Raw genomic sequence first — 17,519 nt, 5'->3', positions numbered from 1 at the left:
GAGAGGGAGAGGGAGAGGGAGAGGGAGAGGGAGAGTCTAAACCTCTGAAGAGTAGAGACTGTCTTCCATCTAGAGCCAAACCAAATGGGTGTCATTTTGCTCCAGGCCTGTCCCTGGAATCTGGAGGGAGAGGAAGGACAAATGGTCTCCCTCAGCCCATCACCTGCAGAAGGTCCTCTTAGGAGAGAGCACTGTTGTTCCTGTGGCCACAGCCTTTCTATACCTACCCATTCCAGAACCATTGAGAGCTTCACAGGGTTATGGGTTGCAAATAAAGAAAGAGGCTGCTAGTGTGTCCACACAGTTCCATGAAGTTCAGAAGGATCACCTGCTGGCACTTACAGTACAGTGGGCAGGAGGCACACATCTGTGTGAGCAGGTTCTTATTTTATGTGAAACCGTTAATGTTTTGTAATGGGCATGCGTTACAGCCATGTGCTATAACCATGTTCTAGCTAACAGTAGACTCTGTGCTATTGTGGTTCCATAAGATTCTGTGACCTATGAGTTACCAGAGCTGTCCTTGGTTTGTGTGGGTTCACTGGGTGATAAACATTAATAGGATCGCCTAGTGGTGGATTTCTTGAAACACAGCCCAGCTGCTACCTGGCATGTTACTGTACTTCTTCATGTATAGCTTGTTAATTAGGATGTGCGTTTTCACCATTACTTGGAGGTGCGCTGACGTGGTTGGGAGAAGGAAGTCAACACAAAGGGCAAAACCCAGGTCTGTCCTGTTTCTTTTGATTTTGTATTTCTATAGAACAATGATCACGTTATTTGTGTATGTGTGTGTTTTGTCAGAAGACAAATGGAAACACAAAGTTAGGGGTAGAGAGCTGGTGTTTGACAGTAGGGGATCCTTCAGGAGTGACTGTGTCAACAGGGGCCTGTAATTTGAGACAAGAAGAAGGTCCAGGAGCAACACTGGTGGTGGAAGCTGTGGGGTTTCTAGTCAAACAGCTGGGGTTCACTCAAGTCTCAGTGACAACACAACCTCATATGATTACCAACCTTGGGACACCAGGCTTTGTTAAGAGAACACTTGAGACATAACTTACACACTGCATCATTCACCCTTTTAAAACTGATGGTTCTGTGCTTTTTATAGATTCACAAAGTGGATCAGTCACCACTTCTGACTCCAGAACATATTCATTACCTGCCCCCCTGTCCCCCCAAGAAACCCTAGGTTCATTAGCTGTCAAGATTTATTCTGTCCCTGGCCTCTCACGTGGTGACCATCAATCCACCCTCTATCTCCATGGCTTGTCTCTAATGGACGTTGCTGCGCATAAATGCAGCCCTCTATTATGTGGGCTTTTGCCTGGCTTCTCTCATAGGTGTAGCACACGCCAATGCTCCATTCCTTTTTGTGGATGAATAGTGCTCCAGTTTGGGAACACACCATGTTCTGTTCACTAATCAGGCACTCTGGGGTTGTTTGTACTTTGGGACTAGTGTGAATAATGACTCTATGAAAAATTGTAAACCAGCTCTCTTTGCAGACATACATTTTCATTCTTCTCAATGTGTCTCAACAGGTGCGGCCAGTGATTCATACAGTTAACTGTGTGTTTAGAATTTTGAAGATCTACCACACCATTTTCCAAAATGGCTGCATTGTTACAATTCTGCTTGTTGTGTGAGGGATTTCACATGCTCACGGGAAGATCAGTCTGCCATTCTGGTGGGTGAGAAGTAGTGTTTCAGTGTGATTTTGGCCTGTATTTCCCTACCAAGCAGTTACACAGAATCTTTTTGTATGCTTGTCACACATTTCACTGTCTTAGAAGATACATGGTCTGGGTCTTCCCCTGGTTCTTTGTATCTATGGATGCTTGTCTCTGAAATACAGTTTTCAGGTATTGTCCCTAACTCTGTGGCTGTATTTCTTTCCTCAGTAAACTGTGGCATGCACTTAGTCTTACATTTATCTGTGTTTTCTCTTGCTACTTGGGACTCCTGTGCTGTAGGTGTTGTCTGTTGCTTAATCCAAGGCTGTGGAAATTCACTGCAGTTTCTCTAAGAGTGTGTGGTTAGCTCTGAGTTACTGTTACATCTGATGTAAGGTTAGGGTCCATCTTCTCTGTTGTGTGTTGTTTTGTTTGTTTGTATGTATGTAGATAACCATTTGTCTTGGTAGCATTCATTATAAAACTATCAGATCTCCATTGAGTCGTTGAATTGTCTTTTATGATTATAATTATTTATTTCTACACACCTGATTCTGTTCGTTTTTGAGTGGGTCTGACAAACTATCTTACTTCTTGAAGGTTTGTATTAGAGTTTGAAATGCTAAAATTTAAAGAGTGAGTCATTCACCTTTGTTCTCTTCCACCTCATCTCGGCTGTTCTGTATTTTCATAAGAATTTTATAGTTTGTCAGTTTCCACAAAAGAGGCACCTGAGATAGCTAGCAACTGTATTATGCTGTACTTGTAGACTAGTTGGAGGAATGTTTTGATGTTTATAATATTGAATCTTAGAAGTCATGAACATGGGGTGCCTTCCCATTAATTTAGTTTTTTTTTTTTTACATTTTCTTTCTGTGTAGTTTTTAGTGTGAAAGCGTTGAATTTCTTTCATTAGATTCTATTTCTCGTTATTTTTATTAATATGGTATAAGTGAAACCATACTTTTAATTCATCTTTAGGATTGCTTACTGTTATAGAAATGCAATTGTTTGATGCATTGTATTATATCCTGTAAATTTTAGGAGCTTAATTTTTAGTGGTAATATTTTCTCTTTCTTCCTTTTTTTTTCTCATGAGTGTGTGTGTGTGTGTGTGTGTGTTTGTGTGTGTTCCTTATTCTATTGCTAAGATCCTGTTATTTGCTGGTTTTAATTTTTTATAGCATATTTTAGATCATCTTGTTTGTTAAAAGGTTTTAGATCTTCCTTTTCCAACACACATTTTCATGATCTCTTTGCTCCCCTCCTTTCCATACATGAGTATGGAAGTTCTTCCCAGCACTCCTTTATCATCGAGTGTATTTCTGAAAGGTTGCTGGCACTGCCCCTCCTTTGTTCTTGGGGTTTGTCTCTTTGTTTGGTCAGTCAGAGCTTTTGTTGATTGTGTTGACGGACTTTGTCTAGAAAATTCCGGAGACTTTATTGTCCTTCGTGCTAAGCTCTCCTGTCCCTTTCCTTCTGTTCACTTTGGGTGTGGTTTGTGCCCCTTGCGGGTTCAGGTGGAAGCCCGGTTACTATGTGAGAGCTTTTACCTTTTCAGTAGCTACTCCTGCCTGACCATTGATTTAGCTCCGTCCTGTGCTTCTCCATATGGTTCCTTTCATTTATTACAATTTCAATGTCTAGGAATGTGTTAATTCCCACTTTTTTTGTGAGTTTCCCCGACTTCCTCTGTCATTCATGTCTACTTCCGTCCGTCGTCTTTGGGACAATCCTTTCAGGTGTGCTGAGGTTTGTCTGCCTCCTGTGTTATCTGAGCTGGAGGATGTTCTGCGCTTGTGTCACAGTGAGTGCATGACTCTCAGGGCAAGGCAGGAAAAGATCACAAGTTGGCACTATCACAGTGGACCCAGCGGATGTATTAGGTAGTGTACAGGTAGGATTGTAGGAGAGGTGACTTTCCTCACAGTCGCAGGCCTTCCAGACGCAGCAACTGTCATTTAGAAAAGGAAGGTGTTTTCTGGGTTATCATGGAATATCACAGATAGCAAGGTAGGGAGTCTTTGGATCAGATACCCCCCAAAGGGGCAGTGCTGTGCTAGTTACCCTTCTCATTGCTGTGCCAAAGTGCCTGACGCAAACAGCTTAAAAGGAAAATGGGTTGTGTTTGCTCTTGGTTTTAGAGGGTTGGAGGACATGGCAGTGTAGAGAAGTTCATGCCAAGTCATGGCAGCCAGGAAACATCAAAAGGGAGATACCAAGCAAGACACAGCCCTCCACACACCTTCCCTATGACCTCTTATTGTTTTCTTCCACCTAGGTTCTACCTCCCACCTCGCACTGCTTCCTAATAATGCTAGCACATGCCGGGTGGTGGTGGCGCACGCCTTTAATCTCAGCACTTGAGAGGCAGGGGACAGGCAGATTTCTGGGTTCGAGGCCAGCCTGGTCTACAAAGTGAGTTCCAGGACAACCAGGGCTATACAGAGAAACCCTGTCTCAAAATCCCCCACCCCCAAATAAAAAGATGCTAGCACGTTATGTACCCAACAAGGATTAGATCAGAGCCCACAGGATGCCACAGTCTCCAGGATGCCCAGAGTAGTGCTTTCCTGCCGCACTTGACATTTCTCCACTCTCCAGTCAGGTTAATAGCTCAAAGTAGCCATCAGAGGCAGTGTACTCTCCCTTAACTGTCTTAATAGACAGCACCCCACAGTGACTCACTGGCATTTCTATCCCTGTAAGCATTTATATGATGATCCCAAAGTGGACCTGAGCTCAGCATTCCATGTTCTATGCTGGCTAACTGTTCTCTCCTCTGTGCATTGCTGAAGGCCGTGTGCAGCTCCCTCCGATACCATGTTGACTATGCCTTTCTTCTTTATTGGGTTCTGAGTCCTTTTGGAATGCCCACTCCTGTATCAGCAGAATGGGATATAATTTCCTCTAGAGTAAAGCTGGGGTAGGGCAGAGTTGCTGCATCTATACCTACATTGGCTCATGGCTTGTGGATACACACTTGGTGTGTATTTATTGAAGAATAAACCACTGTCAAATAACTGGTGATCAGTGAATATTTGCTGAGTTAATAAACTAGTGTGTGCGTACATGATGTGTTTCATAGGCAGTTATCACACTGCTCAGTCCATCAGCCTCAGTAACTGCGTAAGGGAAATACAGGGTGAAGAGTAGTCAAGGGGGCTCATGCCTGCATTTGATTTCCAGTGTTGATACCTCTTTCCCCCCAAAACATTGCAAATCTCAGACATACTGTTGTTTGACCAGAAAACAGGGAACGAGGGATGGAGAATAGTTTTGGGTAACTGAGCCCTTTGTGCTATGAATCTCTACTGAACTCTGTTTATAAGTGCATTTATCCTTTGTGGAGTTAGGAAATGCTACTCAAAGAACTCTTAAGTTTTGTCTTTATGGATCAAATCCTATCTTGAGCTATTTACTAAAGGGATGAGGAATGAGCTGCCTAGGGATATATAATTTTAATATCCTTTAGCTTTTCTGTTTAGGGAACTCTCCCACTTTAAGTGTTTGAGCTTCTCCAGGAGTCACAAACCATTTCTAGGAACTCAGAAGTCTAAAGCTCTCCCCATTTCCATTCCTGGGTGTACATTCATGGTTCCATCTGCCTACAAAAGAAACCTAGTAACTGAAGACGTAATTAAGACTACAGTTACCAACATAGCAATAAATAAACAACAATAAACAAGGTTGAGCACAGACCTACCTGCCCTACTCTGGGCCCACTTTATGGCTTGTGCCTACATCAAAGATGGGAACAGGATGAGTAGTGGCCAGAGCTGGAAAGTCCACCAGAAGGCGCACATGGCAAGAAGGAGACAGAGCATGAGCTACAGTGACTGACAGAAGCCCTTTCTGGCATCTGCTTAGTCTCTAGAGCCCAAGGTCCTGTATCCCGTTATATAACTATGTAACCTCTGGCTTGTTTGCAGAGAGAACATTCAAGTAGATTTCTTTCTTTCAAGTGTGTTCGCTTGTTGGCTTTGACATGCTCTATGGTAGCGCAGGTTGACTTTGGACTTGCTGTGTAGCTGAGACTGAACTCCGGATCTTCTAGCCTCTACCTCCTTGGTGCTGAGAGTGTATCCTTTGACATTGCACTTCTCTTTTTTCCAAGTGTTTCTTTTCACCACTTCTGCTGAGTGTGTCCATCCCACTCTGACTCCTGACTTTGGATGAAGTGGATCTTTTATTTACTGTTTGCTTCTTTGTCTCTTCCTTGTTTTTATCCTTTCCCAAGTCCCAAGCTTCGTGGTTGAACTGTCTGACTATGAGTTCTGGGAGTGGCACTCAGCCCTCATACTCACATACAACACTAGGGGAACCAGAAATGTTAAACACGGATGCTTTTCTCTTCAGTGGAAGTGGTTTATACCCGTTTCTGCCTGGAAAGCTGGGAATGGGTGAGTTAATAACTTGGTGATCTTTGCTATCTGTAGGACCAAGTCTCAAATCCCTCAAGACTCTCACGTATACTCCAGACCCTTTCCAGGCTCTTGAGCATTGCTTCTGAGTCAAAAGGACCCATTCTTATGGAAGGGGCAGCAGGTGCTTTGCAAAAGGGTTTCCGTATAGGCGTGCCTTAAACTTTATAGCGATCATTTTCTCTTTTTTCTCCTCTCAAAGTTTTTTTTTTGTTTTTGTTTTTTTTGTTTTTTGTTTTTTGTTTTTCGAGACAGGGTTTCTCTGTATAGCCCTGGCTGTCCTGGAACTCACTTTGTAGACCAGGCTGGCCTCGAACTCAGAAATCCGCCTGCCTCTGCCTCCCGAGTGCTGGGATTAAAGGCGTGCGCCACCACGCCCGGCTCCCCAAAGTTTTACCATGTAAGTCTGTCAAAGATAAATGGCTCGGGGTCAGACTGTAGAACTTTGAGTCAACACTGGCTGGCTAAGTCATGCTGAACTGGATCTCCTTCTTGCCTCATACTTCTTGTTACTCTGCAGGCCGGCAGTGTCTGCAGGGAGCTCACAGACCTCCCCCAATCCCCCTCTCCCCACCCCCTCGAACTGCTACTCCTGCTCTCATGCCCTTTAGATATCCATGGGTTTTGCCTTGAGGATCTGATGAGAAGCAGAATCTAGCGGGGGTGCAGAGGAAAAAAATGACAGGTATCAGCTGAGCAGTGGGCGGCATTAGCTGTGGAGGCAGAGGAGCCTGAGGTGCTGCAGAGAAATGGCCAGGGATAGAAGGTGAGAGCCTACTCAGCTAGACAGGTAAAGTGCTGTGAGATGAAGCCCTCACATGACAACCATTAGAAGTGTCAGACTTGGGGCACGAGAGGTGACTCGGGGGGTTAAGAGCATGTGCCTCACCTGCAGACAACTCAAGCTTATTTTCCAGGACCCGCACTGGGTGACTCACAACTGCTGTAACTGCAGCTTCAGGGTATGTGATGTCATCTTGTGGACTTGCCAGGCATTGCACTCTCGTGTAGACAGCTAGCCAGCCAGCCAGACGGATGAATGGGGACACACACACACACACACACACACACACACACACACACACACAGGGATTTTCTTTTAGAAAATCAGAGCTGTTGAGGCACTGCTATGTTCATACTGTCTGCATTCCGTCTCCAGACAAGCCACCAGCTTCACTGACATAATCTTCCTGCGCTTCGGTTTTCTTCATTTCCTTACACGGTCTATAAGGAATAAAACCGACGCCTGTGTCTCCAGTCCCTAAAGCACATCTGGCACATTATCAGTCACTATTTGCTCACTAAGCACCTGGTCCAAGGCGAGCATCCTTGCGCTTCTGCAGTGCACTCCCACACCGAACAGGTGTCAGCATCTGTTTTCTCCCTGGCTTGAGTGTTTTAGGAGCGCTGCTAGCTGGTCCCTGGGCCGCACTTTCATGTGCTGGATAGAATGTCTAAGCAAGTTTTATAATAAAATAATGAAGTATGGGGATGGTCCTTGCTGAGGTCTGTTTGTGTTCCCCTGAAATTCGTCATAAGGTGAGATCCCCAGTGAGTTGCTATTAGGAAGTGGAGTCTTTGAGATGAGGTCCTGCTGGCAGAATTGAGATTGCTGCTCTTATCAAAGCGGCCCAGGGAAGTCTTGCCACCCCTTTGTCATATTAGTGAATAGTAAGAAGGATCCATATATGGAGCAGAGAGGCTTCCTAGGACACGGAATCTCCTGGCTCCTTTCCAACTGTCAGGGTTGTGTGAAATAGATTTCTGGTGTGTATTCATTGCCCAGTCTAAGATAGCTTGTCACAGTGGCCTACATGGATTAAGACAAGCATTTATGGATGTCTGTCTGTCTCTTTCTTATCCTGTTTTTCAGTGTCCTCTCTCTGTATCCTGGCTTCCAGTGGATGTTCTATAAATCATAGCTTTTTTTTTTTTTTTAAACCTCAGAACTTAAGTACGGAAGGACTTACCACATTCACAACGGCTGCTCTTTTCTCTCTAAGAATCTCCAGCAATACACAGCAGGACTGTGAGGCACAGTTCTGAGTCTCATTGATATGTAACTGAATTGCTGAGATGGGTCAGTGAGAGCCTTCGAAGTCTATGCTGTCTGCAGGAGCAGTGGCCACGAATCTGGCTGAAATGTGGGGTACACACTAATGTATGGGGAGACCAGTCTTAAACCACTGGAGTAGCTGGTAACTTCAACCTGCTGTGGGGAGGACTGGGCCTCCTGAGAAGGAAATGACAGAGCTCCCTCCAAGGTCGTTGGTCAAAGGAGATATGACAGAAGACAAAGAATAGGTACAACAAGATGTAAAGTTTATATACAAAGAATATAATGTTTATCTGAAATATTTACAGTGTCGGTTAAAGCAATATTTTTACAACTTTTCCAGGTCAGCTACTACGTATATTACAGGTAAGCTACAATGATTTAGTTTGCAAAAAAAAAATGATTAAAAAATTGAATTAAAAGATGTTTTAAACAAAGCTTAAAATACTCGTCAATTTATAGACTGTATTCACTTTTTATTTGAGGGCATCATGCAATGAGGAATGGTTACTGTGTGCTTATAAACTGAAGTTCTGTAGCTGGGATGGGAATGCATGCAATGGTCGGAGTTCATGAGGGCATAAAACGAGCAACGAAATGTTTGAAGACTTAGATGCCGAGTCTCACGCTGGAACCGAGGAAGACTTTGAGATAACAGCCAGCTTTATCTCAACTAAGTCCAGGACCCACAAGCTTAGACCACAGAGGGAAAAAAAAAAAAAGAAACAATTCGTCTGACATGGCAACCTAAGTGCACGGTATAAGCCAATAGACTGACCAAAGAGAGAAAATGCCCCTCAGGTCACAGTACTACAGCTATTCAAAACTAACCTTAAAACAAGCTGTTCTAAAACTTCATAAAAATAGTCATGATTTTATTAGTTTGAATATTTGTACAAGATCTGGATGGGCTTTTCGCTTTCCGTGAAAACAGCTATCGGTTCCCAAGGCCACTTAGGGCCTTATAACTCAGGACATGTTAGGGATACACACATGCAGGAGGCAGGGCAAGCGGCTCCAAGCTGGGGCTGCAGCTTTCCGGGACTGTGCTTGGGAAACCGGAAATGAGGTCGCAGAGCGGAAGTGGTCCACAGAGCCCAGGGCCTGGATGGAGAGAAGCCACCCCACTAGGAAACTAGCATTGCAGCTTGCGGATGCTGCGGGAGATGCGCTTGAACTCTCTCTGGCCCTTCTGCCACCGTTTCACGGAGGTGATCACCAGCTCGCCGCCCTGCTTCTGTCCCATGACCAGATAGGGAGCGTTGATGTCGTTCATCTCCTCACAGGTGCACTGCAGGCTGTCTTTGAGCCACAGCACGGATTTCTTCAGGTCCCGTTCGGACACGCCGTTCAGCTTGTAAATGGTCTTGCTCTTCGTCTCCAGGATGATTTTGGTGTCTCTGTTGATGTACGTTATCTCCTTCACTTTGATTTTCAGTGCTGTGAAGACAAGAGGGGCAGGAAGGACATCAGAAAACACGGGCATTGACAGCGGAGAACTGTGGAGGTTGTAAGCTTTGGTGCCTATTCTGCCCTTGATATGTGGTAAAGAGGGGCTTCCTATAACCGAACAGACCATTAGGGTTGTGGGTAGGGGCTTTGGCAGGCAGCTCCATTTCTAAAGTCCCCCAACATTGGCAGAGCCTTTTGTTTCCAACCAGCTATCGTTCTAGAACCTTCTTGTGGGATTGAATTAACTCTTGTCCTCACACTGACCCTTGTCTTGATAAGTTGCTTGGCATGTAGTTCTTGCTACCCCCAGCAAACGACTCCCCTATTGGAGGAGTCTTCATCACGCGGAGAAATGCCTGACTCTTCCGTGATAACGTGAGCCTCCCTGGCGGCAACCGTTCAGCTGGGTTTATTATGTCAGAGAGATTTTTAGGCAAACTCCTGAGGAAATGGTATCATGGTCACTGTTTTCTAAAGACCAGATTACAGGGGAAGGAGTAATGGGTCTTGCAGCTGCTTTTGATTTGGTAAAGTAACAAGGAGAAAAAAAATTCAAGTCTCTTTTTTTTTAAGAGCACAACATGTTTAGCCATAAAAGTGTTTTTCTGAAGACTTCATCCTCACGTGCTCTCCCTTGCCTGGCCAGGACCAAGGCACTTACAGCTCGTGTATGCACACTTTCCAAAATGTGTATGTAGAGTCATCAGAATGTTAAGACCAAAAAGCAAGTTGTTTACTGTAAAAGACACATTTTATAGCCATGAACACTATGCGTTGGGAAACACATAGGCTGGGATTAAATGTCAGGACTCCACACATGCCGGAAAAGGATAGGATTTTCAGGTTAGAGAGGGCCATCCCATTAAAAGCTCATTAGTCCACGAGGATGCAAATCGAGAGAAGTGTCTGTGACGTGTACCAGGCCACCCAGGTAGCGTGTGTCCTATCTCAGTCTCCAAGCCTCCTCCTCCACTCACTACCACTGTGTTCTCTTGAGGCAATGTCAAAGTCCCGTCCTCGTGCTCCAGTGTGTCCCAAGACTCTTGGTGCCACCGACAGCTGTAATAGATGACACGCATGTCTGACTTCCCAACTTTGATGGGGTTTAATGCATTGTTTAAATTAGTAATAGTGGAGAATTTTGTGTGTGTATGTCTTTCTCTTCCTTAAAAAAAAATTCAGACAGGGAACTCAACTGAGCTGGCTTTTGAAACAGCCAAAATAGAAATGAATGGTGTTGCACGGTGGAGCGTGGGTGCTGTGACTTGGTGAGTGACAGTTTTTGTGAGCGACCTGGTGTGGTACTCATCTGAACCATAGAACTGTCTCCTCAGTACTATGGAATATGCCATGTGGAAATGTCACACGACTCTACTAAGGTATAAGAGGTTGCTATAGGGGTGAATTGAACTGGTTATACATTAGCCAAGAGTCTAGTCTCCGACATAGATGGGGCCGGGGCCAGGCTCCACCTGATCAATGAAATATTCTTGATTGCCAAATAGCAGAAGCGTCATCAGTTTGAGCTAGGAGGTGAGTTACCTCTCTTTACCTCTAAAATATAGATCAAAATATAGGGGAGGCGATAAGGATTCCTCCTTAGACTCGAAGCTGAGACAAACACAGGGAGTCAAAGAGCCAAGGAGCCATTCTTGCTCTGGAAGGTGTGACTGAGGATACAGGCAGAGGTGACAGTCACAAGCCCAGTGGCATGTTGTATAACCTGTGCTATGGAGGTATGGAGAAGCTTTGCATTTCTCTGAGTGTGGAGCTAAGGTGGGGAGTGCCGGGCCTGCCAGGATGGTGCAAGTTAAATAAGCTCCATTGCTCAGCCTGCTCCATCTACTGCTCCTCAAAGCACAGAGGCAAAGTGGGCTACTCCTTCATTGTCCCTGTCTCAAAGGAGCAGGGCATCGGAGAGCAAAGATCCTGATGGCTGCGCTGCACAGCTGTACTCACACGGCTTCTTGGGCTCAGAACTTCACATGGCCCTTGGAGAAAGTTTGTGTTCTGTTAGGTAAGCCACAAAGCAAGCAAGTGGTGTGTGTGTGTGTGTGTGTGTGTGTGTGTGTGCTATAGACTCTCAAGACTGAAGACTATCCACTGTGAACACAGCTGGCCCTGAGAGAGATACTATGAGGTCTGGTGTTTGAAGACAGACATGTGAAACCTTATGACCCCCTGTGAGGCTCCTCCTACTTGGCAGTTATTAGTTAAGACTTGGAGTTCTTGTTCTGTCTTTCTCCTTCCTCAACAGCTCCAAGTGTTTCCTTGTGTCAGGGGCACAGTTCAGGAACCAGCCAGGGTTCAACTCAGGACACCTCCTGAAAAGATCTGAAGTCCCTGAGGAGCAGAGACCAGGACTGTTCTAAGTGTTCGAGACCTGACTTGGCCTGAGAGTTCAAGGTAGCAGGTAATGAGGGGATGTGTGTATGTGCGTGTGTGTGTGCGCGCACGTGTGCGCGTCAACAGTGGCACCCGTTTCCTCAGTCTTAAAGATGTGTTGAGTTTATGGAAATGTTGACACTGATCTGTTAGACTCTATGTTGTTTGGTAGACCGGTGACCTCTGCTTACCAGTAACTTCCAGCTTTCGACTGAATAATACCCTTTAGGGGTACAGTCCCCTCTAATACAACCAAGCATGTCTATCCTTGGGGTACGATTAAAGCAACAGTGCTGATGGGTGGGGCATCCATGTGGGATTTTGGCTTTACCCCTTGTTTAGGTAGTTTCCCCCCCACACCTGGGGGTGGAGCTTGTAGACAGCAGTAGGTGCAGGTAATGTTCTTTGCAGAAGTCTCTCCCTCCTCCTCCCATCATCTCCTAAAGGGAGGGACTTACTGTTTATGCTCCTTGAATAACGTCACCTCATCTGTCCTGACACTACGCAATCACGACCGACCTCTTTCACCTCACCTAACTTGGGAAAACACACACTCTCTCTCTCTCTCCCTCAAACTGTGACCAGTGTGTCACTATGGGGCTACAAATCGAGTGAAAATATTTTCATTTGATGCTAGTGCAAGTGTTTCTTTTGTGTCACCTTAAATGCTTGAATCTATTTTGCTGAGGGTCATAGGTGCCTCCCAGTGCCTGGCACACATGCCAAGCAACTGAAAAAGATACATGGCATGGGATTCTGTGTGTTGGCACCAAAACCAAACCAAACCAAATCAAACCAGAACCAAAAAACCCCCAAAAAACCGCCGAAGAGATGAGTAGTTGGCCATTGTGCACTGGTGCCTTGGGAAATTCCCATTTGGTTGTTGTCTAAGGAAACAGTGAGTGTAACTCAGCGTGCGACAGTTACATATGAAGCGATGTAAGAGCCAGTTAGGTGACTTTAGGGACCAGGAGAGGCGATCATGTCTCACCCAGCCTCATCTGGCGACTTCTTACCCATGATGTCTACTTTTAACTTTTCCTGGTGACTGAAACTTGGATGGATGTGACATCTGTTGGCGGTGGCGGCCACTTACCGAAGTCATTTTTACAAAGGGTTTCCATGATGTCGTTGTCGTCCTCATTCTTGGTTTTGCAGGCTTCACACACCTTGGGAGCTGGGGGTGTGAAAAGAGCTTCAGTGAGTTTGCTAAGAAGGGAACAGCAGGTGGCGTCTGTAAACAACTCAAAAGGGCCGAGCCAGGCCAGCTCAGCCATTGTCCTGTGTGACCCCTGCTTCAGCCTCCTCCATAGAAATCGGACCCCTCTGTTCCCTAGCTGCCCTTTCCAACTCTGGTTGGGTGACATCAGAGTGGCCACATGTCTAGCTTTATGAGCACTAGCCCTCAAATAAAAAGGGAGCCGTGGACAGTGGGTGGGTAGGAGTGTGTGGCAAGATGCTCTGGAGAGTCTGTGCTTCTCAGTTCCTCTCCTTCCTCACTCCTCACATGACTCCAGCCATCCATTCCCGGATCTCTAAGAAGACCATACTCGGGAATCCAAACCCCACAGGGGCATGGGAAAACGTATAACCATAAAACACAATGGAAAGATGCTTCTCATCTGCAGGAGTGGAGAAAGCCCCTCCTGCTCAGCAGGGCTCTAGGGATCTCTTGCAGATTTTTTTTCCTCATCTGGGCTGGGAAGGATGGCAGTGTTGTGCTGCGAGGAACCTATAGGGCCTGCTTGTTTGCATCTTGGAAGCACAGCTCAGTCATTCCCACAGCCAGCTCTAACCAGCTCTCCTTCACCTTGTGCTCCCTGCCAAGTCTGCGGTTCAGTTATGATTGATTTCATTATCCCCCCTCTTCCAGCTCCTTGGTACAGGTGCTTGTTGCCTATCCTTGCCTGTGCAAGCAAATAAACCTAGGGACAAGGCGATGTGAGTGAGCAAGAACTTCCTGGTGGGGTGTGTGTGTGTGTGTGTGTGTGTGTGTGTGAGAGAGAGAGAGAGAGAGTGTGTGTGTGTGTGTGTGTGTGCTGTGGGCTTACAGCTATCAGTCTGTCTGGGGCCCTCGTGAAAGAACATACTCTCATGAAGGAAACACTTTCTTTCTCTAATTTATAAATATGCCCAATGATATCATTAAAATTCAAGTGCAATCTTGTAGGTTTTCACTAGTATGAAATTAAATTTTCACAGGGAAAAAGAAAAAAAACCCTTGTGACCCATAAAAGAAAAGTTATCTGATTTTTGAAAATAGCAAGGAGCTAGCTTTGCGGGCGTACAGGCTTATTTTGAAGGAGAAAAGTGAAGGCTGGAGGATCACCCTGTGTACATTTGGGTTGATGGCAGGAAGAAAAACCACAAAGGCAACCCCGACAAAACAACCCCAGCCCTACCCAGCCAGAGAGAGACACTTCCAATCGGGAGGCGCAGCGTGTGTATGAAATGCTACCAACCTGTATTGACTATTCTATTGTATATGTTGGGCAAATGTTTGAAAAATGCCAAACATTTGCAATAAATTAGAAACCTAACCAATAAGATGATTGCAGACTCATGGTGCCTGCCAGGAAAGATTGCTAAACAACTTTGTATTTTCTTTAACTAATGATGTCTGCAGGAAAACAATTAGCGATTGAAAGGGAGATGCGGCTGCAGCCAGAGAGGGGTTAGGAAGCCCCCTTTCTATCTCAGGGGGCCCAAATCAGCTCAAGACACATTGTATACTTTTTCCTTTCAGGAAAAATATCAAGAGTGCATGAGGTTTTCATTGCTTTGATGGTTTTTTGTCTATGAACTTCCCTCTGTTTTCTAAAAACTTGAGGGAACTCTTCTGCATGATTTTTTTCCCCTGCTAATTAAAACCACTCCTAAGATAAAAGCCGATAGTGACAGAGATGAGACCTGTTGATTGCCTTTAGCCTCTCTCCCCCAAACACCTGGGGAGTTAAAACCAATAGTTAGCGCTCCACTCGCTCCCAGATAGTCTTCGTTTTTATCTCCAAACCTACATTGGCGAAGGACAAAAAAAATATCTCAAAAGGTGATCAATGTGTACCGTTTGTTTTTATTCAGTGGAACAAGAACGTGCAGAGAGAGGCTGAGCCGAAGTGTCTGGCCTGGGTGCTCATCACTAGGACCCAATCATGGTAAATGCTTTCAGAAGCTGGGGCGCAGAGCAAGAATCTTAAAAAAAGGCTTGCCACTTTTGTTTGGCTTTCTTAACTACCTAAGAGGAACTGTTAGAACCAAGGAGGAATCTTGGCGCATGAGTGGATATCTCTAACTCTGTATGGCAACAGATTAGGGCAAAGAGAGCTGCCATATCCAAGGTTGGGACCTCCAGCCTGGACAAAGTAGGATGTGGAGTGGTGGCTGCGGGGTGTCCCCCACCCCACCCACCCCACTCCCCAGGTCCTAGCACCTCAGGCTTCTTGGGAGTGGGTGGATCGAAGAGGGAAGGCTTACCTTCCTCTGTGGCCGGCAGGAGGTGGTCGCTACTAGCGAGGGGGATGCAGAGGTCGTTGTCCTGTGGGAAACGGTCGCACTCCAGCATGTCTGGCCAGGGGAAGCCGAAGGCGGACATGACCGGGGCGCAGCGGTCCTTCACCTGCACGCAGAGCGAGTGACACGGCTGGATGGTCTCATCTAGGTCGTCGAGACAGACAGGGGCGAAGAGCGAGCACAGGAACTTCTTGGTGTCCGGGTGGCACTGCTTCATGACCAGCGGAATCCAGGCGCCCGCCTGTTCCAGCACCTCCTTCATGGTCTCGTGGCCCAGCAGGTTGGGCAGCCGCATGTTCTGGTACTCGATGCCGTGGCACAGCTGCAGGTTGGCCGGGATGGGCTTGCAGTTGCTGCGTTTGTAGGAGAAGTCGGGCTGGCCGAAGAGGAAGAGCCCACGCGCCGAGCCCAGGCAGCAGTGCGAGGCGAGGACTAGCAGCAGCAGCGAGGCAGGGCCCCGCGGCATCGTGGACTAGCGACCCCCGGGGGGCGGAGGGAGCCGAGCGGGGGAAGCGAGAGGCGGCCGGAGCTCGAGCTCGTCCGGGACTCGCTCGCTGTGCTCGTGGGGGCTCTGGACAGCGGGCGGCGCGAGCGCGCGAAGCCGGGCGCCGGGAGGTCGGCGCGGGCAAGGCACTGCAAGCCCGCGCGCAGCTCCGGGGGGCTCCGACCCGGGGGAGCAGAGTGAGCAGAGGCTGGGGCCCAGCCAGAGTTTTCTTGGCCTTTTTTATGCAAATCTGGAGGTGGAGGAGGGGGAGCAAGGGAGGAGCCAAACCGGAGTAATCCGAGGAGGCCGGTCACTACTTTCTGGGGCTGGCTGCGTTGAGAATGCCCCTCACGCGCTCGCTGGCAGGAAATTCGGGCTGCGCCCCCACCCCGAGGCAGCAGCCCCTGCGCGCGCGCTCTGGTGATTGCCTTGCAAGCAGACAAACGCGGGCCACCCTGTCCCAGGGAGAGCGAGCGGAGAACGAGGCGGAGGCAGCGAAAGTCGAGGACACGCGTGGAGCCGGGCTAGCTGCCTTGCAGTCGGATCAGGGCTGGAACGCGTTTCACGCCCCGCGTGGCCTGCGCCCGTATTGATGTGCAGCAGCCTTTAAGTCTCAGCACTGCGTCCCTGTCCCCGAGTAACCATAAACCAGCAGTACTAGACTCTTTGTGGCCTGGGCTTTTTCCTCCCGGTTCTCCAGCCCAAGTTGAGCAGACTGGCTTGAGCAATGTGATTCCACTGCCTCACGACGCATTCTGACTTATAAAACGGAATTGCAACCATGCACGGAGTTGCTATTTTGCTGGGGTGTCTATAGGATTTTGTCACTGTGGAGGACTTGTCAGACGCACCACGAATTTGCCTGACATTTCTCCTCTTTGGAGGAGAAACTTTGACCTCTGAAGAGATGTCTATGCTTGAAGGCTGCAGGGCTCTAATACATAGGGGTTCAGGATTATCTCAGTATAGGCCACCAAAGCAATAAATGGGGCTTATGAGTACCAAGGTCAGAAGGTGGGCAGGAACGGGCAGAGACCTCTGTGGTCACAAGAGTTAGTCATGTCCTCAGCATAGTTGGCCCATTCATCCCCTAACAACCAGGGACGCCATCCTGGTCACTGGATTAGTGACCCATCGGGCCATCCTCTGCTATGTAGAACAGGGAACCTAGTGTTAGGGTAAGTGGATTGTAAGGTGCCAGGCCAGGGAAAGGAGTACAGAGAGACAGTTTGGGCGTGCGCAGGGGGTGGGTTAAGGGGGATGTCTCGTCCCCAAACCTTCCCTTGTCTTAAGAGTCAGCCTCTCTTTAAGTGGGACCTTGCAAGTCCTGGGTAGTGACTTCCCCTCTTTGCCCGCCCCCCAAACAATCCTCTTTCAAATGTAAGGTGGACACATTGTTGCTGCTTCCTGGATTTAACAGCTGGGTTGGATGTTTGCTGCCCGATTTACATTTTCCATCCATCCAGACGGTGAGCTCAGGATTTAGGGGGTCAGCACATTTTGTGGTCCCGCAGTTATGAGAGTTTAAGGAG

The 17,519-nt window shown here is 47.2% G+C and overlaps 1 protein-coding gene and 1 long non-coding RNA gene across 2 annotated transcripts in view; one reads left to right on the top strand and one right to left on the bottom strand.

Moving 5' to 3' along the window:
• LOC110291545 overlaps positions 1–8,865 on the top strand; it is a 16,553-nt gene extending 7,688 nt beyond the window's left edge. The window contains exons 2-3 of the long non-coding RNA XR_002377578.1: positions 8,048–8,522; positions 8,642–8,865. This is a non-coding gene — a long non-coding RNA (uncharacterized LOC110291545). The remainder of the gene's footprint in view (positions 1–8,047; positions 8,523–8,641) is intronic.
• Positions 8,401–16,192, bottom strand: Sfrp2 (secreted frizzled related protein 2). Its single transcript, XM_021158751.1, has 3 exons — positions 15,468–16,192; positions 13,090–13,170; positions 8,401–9,596 (listed from the first exon to the last, which is right to left on the bottom strand). The coding sequence occupies exons 1-3, from the start codon at positions 15,967–15,969 to the stop codon at positions 9,292–9,294; spliced, it is 888 nt and encodes a 295-aa protein (XP_021014410.1). The 5' UTR covers positions 15,970–16,192; the 3' UTR covers positions 8,401–9,291.
• Between the last annotated feature and the right edge of the window lie 1,327 nt (positions 16,193–17,519).

The sequence above is a fragment of the Mus caroli genome, chromosome 3 (genome assembly GCF_900094665.2).
Source record: "Mus caroli chromosome 3, CAROLI_EIJ_v1.1, whole genome shotgun sequence".
NCBI classification, from domain to species: domain Eukaryota; kingdom Metazoa; phylum Chordata; class Mammalia; order Rodentia; family Muridae; genus Mus; species Mus caroli.
This window is presented reverse-complemented; position numbering and strand designations above follow the sequence as displayed.

Coding starts and splice junctions, on each gene's coding strand:
- Sfrp2 (XM_021158751.1), bottom strand. CDS start 15,969: ATGCCGCGGGGCCCTGCCTCGCTGCTGCTGCTAGTCCTCGCCTCGCAC. Junction 13,171..15,467: donor CCTGCCGGCCACAGAGGAAG/GTAAGCCTTCCC, acceptor TCACACCCCCAG/CTCCCAAGGTGTGTGAAGCC. Junction 9,597..13,089: donor CCTTTGTAAAAATGACTTCG/GTAAGTGGCCGC, acceptor TTGTCTTCACAG/CACTGAAAATCAAAGTGAAG.